At 39.8% G+C, this 17584-nt stretch overlaps 1 protein-coding gene across 3 annotated transcripts; it reads left to right on the top strand.

The window, feature by feature from the left end:
* The first annotated feature begins 792 nt into the window (after positions 1-792).
* LOC111585446 (porphobilinogen deaminase) lies at positions 793-16139 on the top strand. Of its 3 annotated transcripts, none has more exons than XM_055012398.1 (14): positions 793-971; positions 2922-2978; positions 3352-3424; positions 5890-5939; positions 6214-6269; positions 7428-7505; positions 9735-9812; positions 9903-9978; positions 10644-10757; positions 10839-10877; positions 10963-11082; positions 11202-11255; positions 12754-12840; positions 12952-16139. In XM_055012398.1, exons 1-14 carry the CDS (start codon positions 948-950, stop codon positions 13123-13125), a joined length of 1080 nt encoding a protein of 359 aa, XP_054868373.1. In that variant the 5' UTR covers positions 793-947; the 3' UTR covers positions 13126-16139. The 3 variants fall into 3 exon arrangements, with proteins under 3 accessions (XP_054868373.1, XP_023150708.2, XP_023150707.2); XM_023294940.3 differs by having other exon boundaries at positions 794-971; positions 2925-2978; XM_023294939.3 differs by lacking the exon at positions 793-971 and adding an exon at positions 2446-2789 and having other exon boundaries at positions 2925-2978.
* The last annotated feature ends 1445 nt before the right edge of the window (positions 16140-17584 follow it).

Raw genomic sequence — 17584 nt, 5'->3', positions numbered from 1 at the left:
AACTTCTAAGTGACTGTAAACTTTTGAACGGTAGTGTAATACAATATCACCTAAGTAAATCAAGTGTTACGATTAAAATCTTGCAATGTTATATATTACAACAAACTGCCCAACTAAATTAAATGTTAATGTTACAACCAACAAAATTATACATGGAAAACCCAACATACATGGATTCAAATATTAGAGACCCAGCCGCTCTTTTTAACCTTCTGGGTCTCTTTTATGGTAGAAGAGTTCCTTTATTAGTAAAATAAAATAAAACAGTAAACTATCATACATCAGTGTGACCACAGGGTGACAGTGTTGCAGTGACTCATTTTAGCCACCGGGTGTCACCATTGGAACAACGTGAGGAAAATCCAGCTGCACACAGTATGGGGTGAAGGGGTTTTATATCTTCAGAAATAGAAAATACTATTGCTTTTAGTAATATATTCACTCCCAGTCCTTTCATCTTCTCATGGCATTATTTGTCACAAACTCAGCAGATACATAGAGGCGTGGCACCTGACGCACAGGTGTAAAGTTTACATACAGGTCGTGTTGATGAAGCCACATCATCAGGTCACAAGAAGATGACAGCAGTAGATTCATGTATTTAGGAGTCACTAGCTCATTTTGGTGCTTCACTGCATCTGCAGAAAGGAAACGCCTCATATTTTACTCGGTTTTTTTTAATCAACATGTGAATCCTTGTCATGAACGTATTCCCCGTTCAGTAAGCACCTTGTTAGCTCACTCTGCAGGAGGAAGCTGACAGGCGGAACAAGGAAATGACCTCTAGCGGCCCAATGACATCAGAGCTCCGGTTCATTCATATGGAGGCTGTGTGAGAGCCGAGCGCTGATTGTTCCTCAGCTTTCTCTGGCTTTTAATGGACTCCGGCTCACGAAAAACACGCTACTGATTCGTGCACCGTCGGCAAAGAAAACCGGACCACCGACATGTCAGAAGAGGCAAAATCTCCGGTAGGTTTTCGCGGATTTTACCGTCTCTGCAGTGCTGCACATCCACTGCACACACGTTTAGCGTTCGTTCCGGTTGCGTCGTCATTTAGAGCGCAGTGGTTGGTTGATCGTTGCGTCAGTCAGCGGATTCTGCTTCTCCATTGGTCGGGAGGAATGAGGGGCGCGGGCTGTCAAACTGGGCAGAGGAGCTAGAAATACCTCCAAGAAGACTAAAATGTGTCAGTTTGAGTTGAAACAGAGATTAGACTGCTTTGTGTTTGACCTAGCTGAATAACAAACAGTCAAATTTACTATTTTGAATTATTACAGATGCTACCAAAGCAGTGAACGTGAAGCAAGATCCTGTCAACATCGTGTCCTTGTTCGTTGGCCAACCTTTACATGCCAAAGTGTTAGCTAATGTTGGTTTCAACATGAATGTGGGTTTTTAAAAGGTGAGATGATGTTAGTGTTCGGTTAAGAAGCCAAGAAGAAATGTTTGGTACTTAAGTTAGTTTTCCAGAAGTCTGTTTCACCTTTATGCAGTGGGAGGCTTTGCTTTGCTCCCGCCCACAACAAAGTGTAGCTGTAGCAGCACATTTAAAAGTTCAAATATTATGAAAAGAAGTGCTATTTGTTCTGTCACTGCTGCTGAATGGATGTTTATTGCTTCTGTACTTCTGGTGAAATATACTGAGGCTTTTTATGATGGGGTAATAATGTGCCGAGTAAAGAAATGTTAAGAAAACGACCCATTCAGAGTAAAACTAAACATAATGTTACAAGTAATCTGTATTATGTAAGAAACAATTGAAACTCATTAAATTATGTCTGTTATTTTTAAAGTTTCAAATGCTGTTCTACTGAAAATCATAAATGTTTAATATCAGTGTCTATTTGAATAATGCTTTTGTTCTAAAATGTGATTTTTTTACTGACTTATTATTATCGTTAATAATAATAATAATAATAATAATAATAATAATAATAATAATATGCATTAGTAATAATAATAATGCATTTTATTCATAGGCACCTTTCAGAACATCCAAGGACACTGTAAAAAATTTAAACACATTCACATTAACAGTATAAAACTTAAAGGTGTAAAAAGTTTAGCAGAAGGAAATTTATCAGTTTTTAAAAACAGAAGAAAAAAGCGTAATGGAAGTCAGAGTGAGTGTGCTTGTTTGAACAGGTGGGTTTTGAGATGGGATTTGAAAATGTCCAGTATTATCCAATCACTGCTGATTAAACCTTCAGCCAATCATATGTCCCCTGTCATAGCCAGTAACATGAATTAAAGTGTCCCATAACATTTTTTGATATCCTATCATTTTTCAGTGGTAGGGTTTTATTGTTATGATTATAACTTGTGCTGTTCAAGAACTTCTTCCAGCCTTGTGTGTCTCAGATAACAGCAGTGAGAACTGTTATCTACATTTACATTTTTTCTCAGTGTTGTTCTCAGCGGTGGTAACTGTGTTGTTGGCTGCTGTCCATTCAGGAGGAAGGTTCCCAAACACACTATGGTTGTGACCACACCTTCTAACAGGACACTCCTTAGCTGCCCATCCCTGCCTTTTATAACGGACTCAATGAATTGGCACACTTATCTTTTGGAGGCAGAGATGTGTAGGGGTGGAGGTCCTAAAGGAGGGGGGAGTCCTGTAAGAAGGACTACTGTTTAGTATCTAGAGGCTATATGACCTCAGCACAGCTCCTTACCAGGACACAGCAGGCAGTCCCAGACACTCAGCCTACACAATAGCCTCCACAGTGCAGGAGCTCAGTACGACACACGGGATCATGGAGGAAGGACCTTACAAGTACATCAGGGTGAGGCCAGCAGAGACAACGGTCCAACTCATTCTAAACTAATCACAGACGTGGTTGGAAATGTGTTGGGAGAGAGGAGTTTGTAAGAATGTCAGTTTTAACCTCTCATGGCCCATTTGTTTTTTGTGCCAGCAGGACGGGAATGGCAAGGCTAGTCGGGTCATCCGGATCGGGACACGCAAGAGCCAGGTACAGTACATTTATTAGTAGGAGCTTAGCTTACTTCATGTCTTGTAAATTTTGGAAGTATTTCAGAAAGTATGAGGCTTGTCTTTAATGTCTATTTATCTGTAATCAAATTATGAACAAAGGCCTTACAGAGAACCGGAGGGTCAGTTATCTGATGTTGTGTTCCTCCATGCTGCTTCAGATGCAGCAGAGCGACATGTGGAGCTCCTTCTTGCAGAGACAACACAATCCTGCCTCAGACATGTCTGTTCTTCCCCCTGTCTGTCATACTAATTGGATGTTTGCTGCCGCTGTGTATTGGACATTTTAAAAAACTAGACTAACTAAAAGCACAGGTGCAGCCCAGCTAATGCCAGATGTTCTTGTGTTGCAGCTGGCTCGCATCCAGACTGACAGCGTTGCAGACAGGTTGAAAGAACTCTACCCTGACATCCACTTGGAAATAGGTGAGAATCATCAACGGCTTTATTTTCTGTAGCTGAAGCTATAGAGCAGGGGTGTCAAATATACAACCCGTGGGCCACAACCGGCCCACCAGAGGGTCCAGTCTGGCCCACATTTAGTCAGCAACTTGAACCAAAGTTTGGTTTGGTGGAACCCTATTGTTGATCCACTGCCACAACTTTTATGTATTATTTATGCATACATTTTATACATTACTGTTAAAAAGTGTGGGGTCACCCAGACACTTTCATGTTTTCCATGAAAACTCACACTTTTATTCATGTGCTAACATAAATGGACAAGGGTTTTCTAATCATCAATTAGCCTTTCAACACCATTAACTAACACAATGTAGCATTAGAACACAGGAGTGATGGTTGCTGGAAATGTTCCTCTGTACCTCTATGTAGATATTCCTTTAAAAATCAGCCATTTTCAGCTAGAGTAGTCATTTACCACATTAATAATGTCTAGACTGGATTTATCATTCATTTAATGTAATCTTCATTGAAAAAAACTGCTTTTCTTTCAAAAATAAGGACATTTCTAAGTTACGCCAAACTTTTGAATGGTAGTGTATATTTACAAGGCAGGGGGATAACTTTGTAGATACTCTGATCTGTAAGTTGTAATGTGTAAATGATAAACTGAGTATTGAAATGAGTATAACTGAATGTTGTTGCAACTGAACTTATTTTTCTTTTAAAAATTTCAAGCTGTTCATGTTTTGTGACAAGATATTTCAATAAGTATGAACATTTTCAGAAAGTACTTGGACATTTTTTGCTCTCAAACAAAGGTGAAACATTAATTTTCTTGAGTTATTTATCAGTTATTATGTTCTGATTTTACTGGTCCGTCCCATTTGAGATCAAATTGGGCTGCATGTGGCCCCTGAACTAAAATGAGTTTGCCACCCCTGCTGTAGAGGATTTGTAGCTCTGGTACTGTGTTCATGCATATTTTAACCAAGAGCTGGATAAATGATTATTATTTTTCTTCTATCCTTAATTACAAGATTAAATATATTTTTTTGTAGTCAAAATTGCTGTAAGATCAGTTGGGATGATACAGGCAGAACACTGATGTACAGACTGTCACACAACAGCTACTAGTTAAAGGCCCTAAAACAACCCAGGTCCAGGTGTTTCCATCTATTCTGCCTAAATAAAACTTGTGGGAATATTCTGACTGTGCTTGACTGAAATGTCAGAGTTGTTCGTGCTACACCTTCACCATCCTTTATCATTCCACAGCAATCTGTGACCGCAATTAATCCCAGCGTAGCTCCACCCAATGTAAACCTGAGCAAAAGTCCAGTCAGAGCTTCACTAAACAGTGAATCTATGTGGGTGTGGTCAACCTTTCATGTCTGTCTGTGACTCAGCACATGAGCTCACCTTTTTAATGCGTCTTTGGGTTGTCAATCCGCCCGAATCACACGAACGTGAAATATCTTTAGAACGCCCTCAGGTCATTTCTTTAAATTCGGTACAAACATTCACTTTGGCTCAGCGATGAACGGATTAGATTTTAGTCAAATCTAACCGTAACTTCACAGAATAATAGTAATCTTAAGCTACATTTACATTGCAAGCCTCTGTGCTTATTTCAGTTTTTTAGTCTGGGTGGATTTTGTCATGAATGTTTGTGACAGTTTTAACTGAAACGTGAGCTGCATATGTTCTATGTATTGAGGACAGGACACCAGATTACAGGATGCTGCTGCATTTTTAACAGGTGGTTAGGGGCGCATGCACCAAAAGCCTAATTCTAAGCTGCTTGCTATGAAGTACCCAAATGTTCCTGACAGTTCTGCAGTATTCAACCAATAGAGCGCATGCTTAAGTAGAAAATCTGATTTGATTCATTGCAGGCAGAAAAGTCCAGTTTGGACCACTTCAGTCTGTGTCGTCAGTGTAGCCACGCATACATGATTTGTCTGTCCATAAAGTGTTTTAGAAAAAGACTGTAGGTCTGTAAGTTATATGACATGTTAGTGATACTTTTCTAGTTACTCCACCAAGGAACACGATGGAGTTATGTGTCGATCGGTGTATATTTGTCCGTCTGTCTGTCTGTCTGTTCATAACATTACTGAAAAACGGACCAACAGATTCGGATGAAATTTACAGGGAAGGTCAGAAATGACACAAGGACCAAGTGATTAGATTTTGTCAGTGATGCGGCTTATAGTCTGGATCCTCGGGTTTGTTAAAGATTTCTGTATCATTGTGAGATAGCGACATGGCATCACTGTAACCATGACAACAAGTGAACACTACGTCAGCTACCTGCTGATGATCACATGATTGTGATCCTACTACAAATCAACCGCTGTGGACTTATCAGGACTTACCTTTCATAAATCAGACAATGACTGAGCAGCCTTGGTGGAGCCCTGCTCTGTGCGGGCTTTTCTTGTTATTAATGTATTATTCATAGTATCAAACCGTTTGTCTTTCAGTTGCCATGTCAACAACAGGAGACAAAATCCTGGACACAGCTTTATCAAAGGTGAGGCTCTTCATGATGGTCACAAATCATGTGACCTTATAACTGATTGGCTGCAAAAAAAAAGTAAATATGTATATATTATAGTTGTTTAAATGATCTCTCCACACATGCATGTTAAGTAATAGTTGTGTGTATTTAAATCACCTCCACTCCTCCAGCTACAGTTCAGTCTCTTCTCATTACAGGATCCATAAAATGTTAAATGTTTTATTTTCATTGAACCAGATCGATGTAAAACAACTGACAGGAAATCACTGTGTTTTTTTTAATGCAGATTGGTGAGAAGAGTTTGTTCACCAAAGAGCTGGAGAACGCTCTGGAGAGAAATGAGTGAGTGATCAGGGTCATCTGTGACTGACACCACCCTGGATTCACAGCATTGTTTCACCAGCGGACCCTGTGTGTTAAACTAAAGGCTTCTCTGACAGGAGGGTCACTGATACTGACTGATACTCATCTACTGTGGTGGACAACTGCAGATGTTGATGATTTTTACTTTATTTTTGTTATCTTTCAGCACTTACAACATACAGACAGAATAGTAACCAGCACAGTATAATATAATAAAAGCCAAGCCAAGTGTCCAAGATTGTCAGTATGAAACGTTGATCCTCCAGGTCTCTCTTGAGTCTTCCATGGGTTAAAGTATGTTTGGCGTCTGCTCCTTCCTAGACATACAGCCTTGCATTCTCATACAGTACAAAAATGATGAATAAACAGCTCAGTGACAATAATAACTGATCACCTGATATTCAAATAAGATTTCCATTTTTCACATTTTTGGGTTGCTTGTCTCAGAGCAAAGGTCAGTCGTTCCATAATGTATATTTTCTGAATTGTTTCTATCCATTCTGGGACTTTTGGGATATCTTTACTCGACCATTTTTTGTTATTGCTTTTTTTTTTTTTTTTTTTTGCACCCTGCTAGTCGTATTTGTAGTAAATATCAATCATGTTTTGTCAGTGAAGAAGGCAAATTTCCTCAGTAAATTACTTCACAGTAACAATCTAATTCCAGATGCTGATGTGTTTCCACATAACCTCCATCACTGATCATATTCAGGCTTGTCACTTTGGAAATGATTTTGGGGGTTCTAAAAAACCTTACATCGTTCTTCCATATGAATTCCCTCCACAACCCTGAGTTATACAGTGGTGCATTGTGTCTTACAGACGTTTAAGCAGTCACCCCCACAGTTAATTCGATATTATCTTCTTTTTACCATCTTAACTTTATGTATTGTGTGACATTTTATGACCAAATACTATTTAGGCAGTTGCTGTTTTTCAGTCTTGTTACAATGGCAAAGGCCTGAACCTGTGATGTTAAATCTATAAGAACATCTACTGTATGTTCATATGACATCCATGAAATCCTTTAATTTCTTCAACAGCTTCAGATGTAGCAGGTACTGTTGTGTAGCTGAATAGCTGCATTGTTCCTCGAAACATCTATGGAGCTCATATACGTTCCTCTGTGTCCTACAGGGTCGATCTCGTGGTTCACTCACTCAAAGATCTGCCCACCACTCTGCCTCCAGGATTCACCATCGGAGCTGTTCTGAAGTGAGTTCACTCAGACCTTGAGGGAGTCTGCAGAAACACACAGTGCGACTTATACAATACAATCAATACACAATAGGTATACTACTGTTCAAAAGTTTGGGCTCACTTAGAATTGTCCTTATTTTTGAAAGAAAAGCAGATTTTTTTCAATCAAGATAACATTAAATGAATGATAAATCCAGTCCAGACATTGTTAATGTGGTAAATGACTATTCTATCTGGAAATGGCTGATTTTTAATGGAATATCTACATAGAGGTACAGAGGAACATTTCCAGCAACCATCACTCCTGTGTTCTAATGCTACATTGTGTTAGCTAATGGTGTTGAAAGACTAATTGATGATTAGAAAACCCTTGTGCAGTTATGTTAGCACATGAATAAAAGTGTGATTTTTTTCATGGAAAACATGAAATTACCTGGCTGACCTTAAACCTTTGAACAGTAGTGTACATATACAATAAATAAATGTAGCATTTTAACATTTTCCTCTGCTTAAAAATGGTGATTGTTGTAGAGTGGACATACTAACCCTGTTAACTCTTAGAAGGTCCTACCGATTTTCCATCACTGTGTTTTAGACTTCTAAAACTGCATTTAAACTTGTCAAAACTATAATATAACCAGTCAAAATTACAATTCAAGTTATTTGCCGTTGCACTCTCGTATTTTATCATTTATACTCACACCTATTTAGGATTTTTCATTTGTAGATGTCACTGGTCATAACTCCTGTTTAGAATCTTCAATTGAATTCAACTAGCAGCGTGTCAGTTTTCAAGACAATTCAAAGAAGAAAGACTAGCCAAAATTCCTTCATTAAATACCATCAAATACCTTCATTTTAAAATGCATTTCAGTTGCTAGGCTACCATCTGAACAGAATTTCGTCTTTAAGGTAAAACATTTCTTTTACCAGCACCACAGCTACTGACTACATTTTTTCAGACATATTTATGCTTAAAGTGACTCAGAGGATCAAGTGAAGCTTGAGGAGTAGATGTTGATGTTGCTGCAGAAAACTAAATACGATTTAAACTGCTTATATAAATAGAGACATATTTGTATCTTAGCACACATGCATATTAATTGAAGTTCAACTTTAAAGGTCCTCTGCAGAGATCTTATTTTTTTCAACCTGTGGCATCGCTATGGAATAATGGTTTCATGCTCTTCTGCTGCTCAGCAATTTATAAATAGAGTAAAAAAGCAGCAAGAAGAGGACTTCTAGCAAACAAACCTGGACGCATTCAATTATATTTCATATATATGAATGTTAAGGACTAAATAAATAAAATATTAAAAATGCTGCTTTGCAAAACTTAATATAGACCAATATACACCAGGCGTCACATGATGACCACCTGCCTAATATTGTGTTGGTTTCCTTTATGCTACTAAAACTCCTCTGACCCAGTGGGACATGGAAGCAGAACCTCTGGGGATGTCCTGTAGCACTGGGATGGTGGCAGTGCAGTCTGTGGGTTCTGTGGGTTGCAGGGTGGGACCTACCTAGATCAGGCTGATCCTGGAACATCCCACAGATGCTCAATAAGATTTGGATGTGGGGAGTGTGAAACCTGGGTGAACACCTTAACTCTGTCGTGTTCCCAGGCCACTAATGAGCAGTTTTTGTGGTGTGTTTGGGTGGATTATCCTGCTGAGGGTGGAAACTGGCATCAAGGACTGCTGTTGCCATGGGGGTTGGGGGGTTGCTTTGACCTGCAACGTTTAGGTGGGTGGTACATGTCAAACATCCACATGAATGTCAGGACTCAAGGTTACCCAGCAGAACGTTGCGTTATAACAAGATGATCGATGTTATTCACTTCACCTGTCAGTTGTCAGAATGTTGTGGCTGATCAGTTTATATCTAGTGTTTTTCCTCTACTGGAAAGTAAGCACTGCTCCTTGGAAAGGAAGGATATTTGGGTGACAGCAAAGTAGGATGTCATGTGACTGAAGCTGCTGTCTGGTTGAGTAGAGAGTAAAACCACATCAGGAGGTCTTTGTTGTTTCAAACAAGCTGCTGCTGAAGCAGAGCAGAGCAGACAAAGAGGCAGTAGTGTGTGGAGTATCTGCTTTTCTTTTTTTTAACAGATTGTTTTTACAGTAGGTCATTTATTACTTAGTGTCTTAAGACGAGTGTAGTATTCGTGGTGTAGTCTTGTTGCGGTTATTGTTTAACCAGCTGTAACTGCTTGTGTGCTTTGCTTTGTGCTGCTTTCAGGAGAGAAAACCCTCATGATGCAGTGGTTCTACATCCACAGAACGTAGGGAAAACTCTGGACTCTCTTCCAGAAAACAGGTACAGCCTGGCACATAACTGAACCAGCTCCGTTTGTGTTTTCAACTCATGTCTGAAGTATGAATAGCGTCCTGCTGTGTGTTTGTGTAGTGTGATCGGCACCAGTTCACTGCGCCGTGCTGCTCAGCTGAAGAAGAGATTCCCCCACCTGAAGTTTAACGATATTGTATCCTTTCTGTGTTCACGTCCTGTACTCATGTTGAGGAGGAGGCAGGGAATGGGAGAGCTGATAGCTGTATGGATGGACAAACAGAGGTTGGAATATTAATAATCAAAACATAATACTTACTTGAATTAATCTCTAATGATAATTTGGGTGAATTGGTGATATAAGTAGCCCAGCAGTTGAGATGCTTTGGTTTATTTGAGGGAGAAAAGTTCACCCATGGTGTCCCATAAAACAATATGACCCATAATAAATAATAATTAACAGTAATCAGTACTGATCTGCTGACTGTGTAGCTGACAGCATGTTTTTATTAGTTTATGGTTTTATCAACATTGAACTGTTTAAGATGAAGGAATATACAGTGTCATTAGCCGTTAGATCCTGACCAGTTCTGTCTCCATGTCAGGGATGACTTATGAGTAATTAATGAAGTTACTTATGTATAAATGTGGCTTCCTCCTACGGTCCAAAGACACTCGATGGGTTAACTGGTGATTCTGACTGACCACCGATGTGAGCATGTAGGGTTTTGTGTCTCTTTAAGTTAGCTGACCTGTCTGCCCAATGTCAGCCCCTCGCAAACCTCTTCAAGAGAATGTGGTTGCAACTAATGGGTTCCAGATTTGGCTTTTGGATCTGTTGTCCTTAGCTGCAGTCTTCAGCGGGGGAACCTGAACACACGGCTGAAGAAGCTGGATGAGAAGGATGACTTTGCTGCCATCATCCTGGCTGCTGCTGGCCTCAGGAGGATGGGCTGGGAGAACCGGATAAGTCAGGTAGATGATCACATCAAGTCCTCCTGGAAAGTCTCTCAGTGATATTTCCCATCTGACAATCTGTTTCTGTTCCACTGGCAGATCCTGGGGCCTGAAGACTGTATGTATGCTGTTGGACAGGTAGGAACAGTGGGATGGAGAACATGGTGAGAAGGTTCATTAACGGCTAATAGTAGTAACACAGTACATCCATGTGTGTTGTCAGGGGGCTCTGGCAGTGGAGGTTCGAGCCAGAGATGTAGACATCCTGGAGATGGTGTCCGTCCTCCATGACCCTGACACTGTGCTGCGCTGCATCGCTGAGAGAGCCTTCCTCAGACACCTGGTACACACACACACACACACACACACGCACACACACACACACACACATATTCTTTGACTGGCTTTTACATTGTGTTAACATTGGAAACCCTGAGTATTCACATGAACTCTTACTTGTAGGAGGGTGGCTGTAGCGTTCCGGTGGCGGTACACACCCAGGTGAAAGACTCCCAGGTAAGAATGCTGAAGACTAAACCCCGCCTCCTGAGTTACTGTTGTTATGCTTGTCAAGCTTTCTGTTCCAGCACAGCATTTGTACAGCTGACTAAAGAACAACTGTGGCAGATTTATTGTTTTTCTGCCTGATCATTTACTTCCACTACCGTTCAAAAGTTTGGGGTCACTTAGAAATGTCCTTATTTTTGAAAGAAAAACATTTTTTTCATTGAAGATAACATTAAATGAACCAGAAATCCACTCCAGACATTGTTAATGTGGTAAATGACTATTCTAGCTGGAAACGGCTGATTTTTATCTACATAGGGGTACAGAGGAACATTTCCAGCAACCATCACTCCTGTGTTCTAATGCTACATTGTGTTAGCTAATGGTGTTGAAAGGCTAAGTGATGATTAGAAAACCCTTGTGCAATTATGTTAGCATATGAATAAAAGTGTGAGTTTTCATGGAAAATGTGAAATAGTCTGGGTGACCCCAAACTTTTGAACGGTAGTGTGTATAATCTGCATATGCAGGAATATGTCAGAACTACATCATGAGGACTCAAGAAACCCTCAACCAATTAGAAAAAAAAATCCAAGCCTGCTTCTGTGCTGAGTCGAGGTGTAGAGGAACAACATGGTTTTTGTATTTCACTGTTTGTTGCTGTATTCAGGGTTTATTACACTAACTTCAATAATTCCACAGAAGATTAATGCTAGCTAATTAGCCGCTGACGTTCCACGCTTTAGTTGTAAACTGCTGCCTCAGTGTGACTCCTGAGGGTAGTCGGCTAGTTAGCCGGACATGCTAACATAATTAGCTTATTGAGGAGCAGACAAACAGACAGTTTGATTCATTCCTGCCCCTTGCCTTTGCGGTTTTGGTTTTAGGGAGGCTAAAACTAAGCCTCCATCTTCTAATTTCTTTCAATACCGAGTATCATTCATACTTCAGCCTCTAACACTTCAGGTTTAATGAATAGTCAGTTACCTGCCATCAACACAGCAAGGTTTACACACCCATATGCTGTTACTTTACAGAGTTATAGAGTACAAGTATTACCCTGTACTGGTATTGGTGATGCCTGTGATACTAAAAACAATAGTTATTGATACAATGTTTATAACACACATGATTATATTGTAAATAGTCCAGCACTAGTAACTGTCTTGTTGACACTCCACATTGGAACAACAGACAGTACTGTTATGAGTACAGACTCTCTCTGCCTCCCTACTCTTAAGTATAATTCCTATGGCCACAGTAATCATGCGGTGCAATTCTGATTCTGTATAACCCTGATCCAGACCATCATTTCTACTCTTTTAATCTCCTACCCCGTTCCAGACTCACAGTGCTGCTGGCTTCATTTTGTGCCCCACTTTAACCGCTCCGTTTAAAAGCATCATGCTATTAATGGTTGTAAATAAAGATGAAACAGATCATGACTACAGGTTTGTCTTTTTGTATGAAAATGAAAGGTCAAATTGTTTTTCAAATGTTTCTCCAGCTCTACCTGACAGGAGCAGTGTACAGTCTGGACGGATCAGACAGTCTGAAGGAAACGATGCAGACGAGCATCACAGCTAATGACAAGGTACCAGCTGAGTGGTGGACATGGCTAATGTCTGGACTGTCAGATTGGAAATTTGTTGGTCCTCACAGCACAAGCTAAGTTTTTAAATGATAATGTGTGCATGTGTTGCAGAGTTCAGAAGAGGTGGACGAACGAGTCCAGCGAGTGGGAGTCACAGCCAGCAAGGTCCCGGGTGAAGCCCAGGACAGGGCTGAGCGGCTGGGGGTCGACCTGGCCAACTTACTGCTCAGCAAAGGAGCCAAGGAGATCCTGACTGTTGCCAGGCAGCTCAACGATGCCAGATAGTGCTGTGCAGCTGAAGGACGGGTTCCAGAGTGAGCAGTCAGTCACAACCTTGTGTCAAGTAAAAACTGAAGTCCTTCTTTGTGGTTTGCATTTGATGTTTGTTTGAGAAAAAGATTGATAACTTTCTGTTGCACCAGGTGAGAATTTCAATCACTGCTTGGACCAAAGTTGTGCTCAGCTGCTACAGAGCTGCTAAATTGACTGCCATTCTCAGTTTTGTAACCCTGCTGTCTGTAGCACTCTTGGTCTTGGTTCCAGCCTGTTTTTACTCCCAGTACCTCATGGAACCATCTCCTGAGCTACGCAGAAACCACCTCACTGGGATTATCAGCGAGACACACAAAATGGCCTTCAGACTTTTTTTGTCAGCACTAGCAGTTCCATGGCTAGCTGTTTATTTTTTGGTTTTTTTTTTTTTTTTAGCGTAGCAGTTTATTAACTGCAAAGCCACTAAAATTCTGCAATATCTTCCCTCCACACTCAAGGATGTTTCATCTATTATTGTTCCTCACAAGCAGATATAAAAGACTAGGTAAAGCAGAGTTCTTCTCTTGATGGTACCAAAGATGAGTTTACAAGTTTGTGGGCACATTTTCTGGTTTGACACAGGCAACACTGCAGTGAGGTGAAACTCATTTAGGTGCAAAGGTTTGACAGAAGTGTAAATAGTAGAGTAAATTCAGAGCCATTATTGACTTTGTTTTTGAACAGTGTCACCCTCACTTTATGTGAACTTTACCACTGAAGCTACTGTTTGGCCCCCTAGAAATAAATGTCTCCTTCTTGCATAATCTTCATTCGTGCTGACTACAGCATTTGCAGTTGAAAAGGTCTGATACTTTGCTACCTCTTTAACAGAGAGAGAATATATTTAATATACACAATAAGCTGGAGGGAGCATTTAGTTGGACTCCACCTGTGACACAGCGAGTGATGCTAAGGTCTCTGCAGCTTTGCACTGAATCTGTATGAGTTTCACTACATGTTTAACACTGGAGCTACAGATCCACACCAGACTGTGCATTAGTGTTCAGCCTCCTGCTCTGTTTTAAATGTGAAGTGTTGTCCTGTTTTGTGCTTTGTTCATGTTGCATGTTGATAATATGGGTGTAATGTCCCTACAGAATGCCTTGCTGTATCACACAAGGTGTCAACTGTGAGCTTAGAGTTTTAAAGTGATAGTTTAGAAGGTGTTAATGCTACAGTTGTGGATGTACAGTAGTAGAATGGATAGATAAAAAGGAAAACGGAACCTTCATGAACTGGCTACAGCCCCCTGATCATTTCTTTTAAACATAATAGATGTTTACAGCTGTATTACCGTACTCATTACACTGAATCAGAACTTGATTAAATGGGCATTATGGACCCATTCATGCTGCTGATACTTGTATGCTGTGGTGTAGTTCTATTGAAGCGCATTGCATTCATCAAACAAAGCTAAATTAGACATTCTGTCTTATAATTATATTCCAAATTACATGACATAGTTTTGCCATAATTTTGAGGTTTAAAACCAACTGTCTCGTATTTCTGAGACAAAGACCTTGCCATGATGACATGATGATTGTCATTCTAATAATTCTTAAGATCATTTCTCATGCTGTTCGGTGATCTTGTAATTTTGACTTTGTCATGATTACACCTACTCCTCATTATGAGATATTGAGCTCATACCTGCAGTTCAGTTCTATTTTTGTAATAGATTTTCATGTTTATGAGAACATTTCTCATAATTACAGAGTCTGTGTCTCACAGAGACTATATATAGAAGGTGGACGTCACCTTTGGGTTGGAAAAGTGGAACCAACACATAAGTGCCTTCTTTCTAACAGCCAGCAGGGGGCGACTCCTCTGGTTGCAAAAAGAAGTCTGATTGTATAGAAGCCTATGAGAAAATGACCCTACTTGTCACTTTGTCTGTTACCTCCGTAAACATGTTCCTCACGAGTTTATGGATTCAATTACTAATTTCAAGATTCTTTTACTACAGCCTGATGTTCATTATGTAAACTGTGGTCCTATTTAGAGGAAAATAGATAACAAAGCAGGATATGTTTTAGGGCGGGGCTACCTTGTGACTGACGGGTCACTACAGCGTTGTGTGTAGCGTGTTCAGTCAGATCCAACCCTCCTCATCCCATTCAGATTCTGGAGAGCAACATGGCAACAGCCAAATTCTATACTGGCGGCTTCGAAATAGTTGTCCACCAACCAACAGGTGATGTCACAGCTGCTACGTCCATCTTATATTTACAGTCTATGGTATGTCACAACTGCAAAATAATGATGAGAAGCCATAATCAGAAAATGGTTTTCTTTTAAAATGAGATATGGATGTCCTAGTTATGAGATGCTGAAGTATAATTTGAAGAAAAAATCCTTTGGTTAATGCAATGCATGTTTCCTATAGTCTTCCACAGCACTTCAGATTTTTAGCAGGTCATTTACCAAAATAAAAGGAACCTATTTGCGTTTCCTGTAATGTCCTGCAACATGCTGTACTTCACACATTGAACCTTAAATGTTTCAAAAAGCCACTTTTTGAGTTATATGACTTGCCTCGTGTAACAAAATCCTGGAATGTCATTATTTGTCTTTCAGTCTAAGTGCTATCTTTTTAAATGTATCATTTCTGGCTAAGTAAAATACATATCTGCCTTGTATACAGTAATGCCTGTATTGTTTCTTTGATAAATCCCAGTAAGCATTCATTCTGCGTCTGTACAGGTAGTGTGATACTATATTGTTTTCTTTTATAGGCCTTTGTTGTATATTTTACTTAATTTAAACCTCATGATGCAATGTGAGGTAACATTAGCCATATTATTTTTTTCCAGCTTTAATTTCTGCATTAATTAACAGAATATTTCTTTTTTTAGGCTTATCAAAGTACTGCATCTGTTAATAACAAAAATATTTACATGATGTCTTGATTTTGACACATGAATACCATGTCAAATGAAAGTACTGATGTCAAGAAACAATTGCCAATAAACCTGTGTGTTAATTTAGTTGATTTGATGTTTTATTTGAATTCATTAACACCTTAGATCAATATACTGTATGCCTTTGTTAATATAGTGAGAAACGTAAGTGTTAACTGTGGTCTTTAAGTACAAAAAACAGCCTGGTAAAACTGCTACCAAGACTTGTGTGCTAGTTTGTCATAAACTAAAAAGATGATACTGGCACAGAATATCAGGTTGTATCTACACATTAATATCTGGAGGACGGCCTTAGAAGCAGCTGTGCGGCTGCCCCTAGAATGGTGGTGCTTCAAACTGAAAGCTAATGTCAGTGATACTGACAGTACAAACATGCTGATGTGTAGAAGTTACATTTATTCTTACAAGGACCTGAATGTGTTGGCAAAGCATCAGATAGTAGTCAGTGCAGTTCCTCTAATGTCCACTTTAAAGAGGCTCCAGGAGTGAATCATTCCTCATAGACCCCCATGTTAAAATGTCCAACTTTACAGCAGAAACAAACATGCTTCCAGCCTGGTACAAAAAACTGCTTTGGTCTCTATAGCCAATTTCCCCTTTCATGACAACTGTATAGGAAGTGAATTAGAGGCCTCACCTGTTTAAACTGAATCAAGACTTAGAGTTATGCATAATTAAGGGTGTGACCACTTTGAGTGACAGATGGTCCCGTCCATTGTGAAAACAAACTTGTTTCGTATAATTCAGGGACCAGGTATTCCTCTGCCTGGCTGGATGCCTCCTTTCTATTGCATGAGCTGGCCAGGTGCCAGATTGCTGCGGTGCAGCACAAGCCGTTAGAAATAAAGGGTTTCAGAGTACAGCTGTGCTGTTGTTGCGTTCTGTGCGAAAGGACTGTTAAAGTCAGGCACTGCCAAGATCAAGAGTCATCACACTGAGCTTCAAAACTGCTCTTTAGAAAACTTACGGGTGACATCACAAAGAGTGCTGGTGGTGTTTGGAAACCAGAGGATTATCAAAGTTATTGCACGGGAAGAGTATGTAGCAAATTTTTATCAAATTGAGTCCATGTTGTAATATTTTGCTAGAGAATAGAAAGTTGTCCAAGAACAAAAATGCTATGCTAATTGACCCAATATTTATTGGCATACATAAATCTAAGCAAATGGAGTGTGTTGTATATTATTATCCATGTGTTCTATATGGAGAGTACCAAAAAGGACTGCTATCTCAAGGTGACACAACCTAAAGACACTGTGAACCAAAATGTAGACAAAAAACATGGCAACCAAATATTTTATTGTTTCTCCAAATAATCTTATGATGCAATGGTGCAATGACTGGCCAATTAATGGACACTGTCTGGCTTGGCAAATCTTTTTTTTTTATCTATAGTGTGTGAGTGCATCGCTTGGGTTTATCTGAAGATGCTCTCAGAAGATTTTCCTCCTTGGACCCCCTTCTCCAATCAAACAGCAGCCTCCCATACTGAGTTTTCCCGCAGGGCTCTA

The sequence above is a fragment of the Amphiprion ocellaris genome, chromosome 7 (assembly GCF_022539595.1).
Source record: "Amphiprion ocellaris isolate individual 3 ecotype Okinawa chromosome 7, ASM2253959v1, whole genome shotgun sequence".
NCBI classification, from domain to species: Eukaryota; Metazoa; Chordata; class Actinopteri; family Pomacentridae; genus Amphiprion; species Amphiprion ocellaris.
The sequence above is the reverse complement of the archived record's forward strand: the minus strand, read 5'-3'. Positions and strand labels throughout refer to the sequence as shown.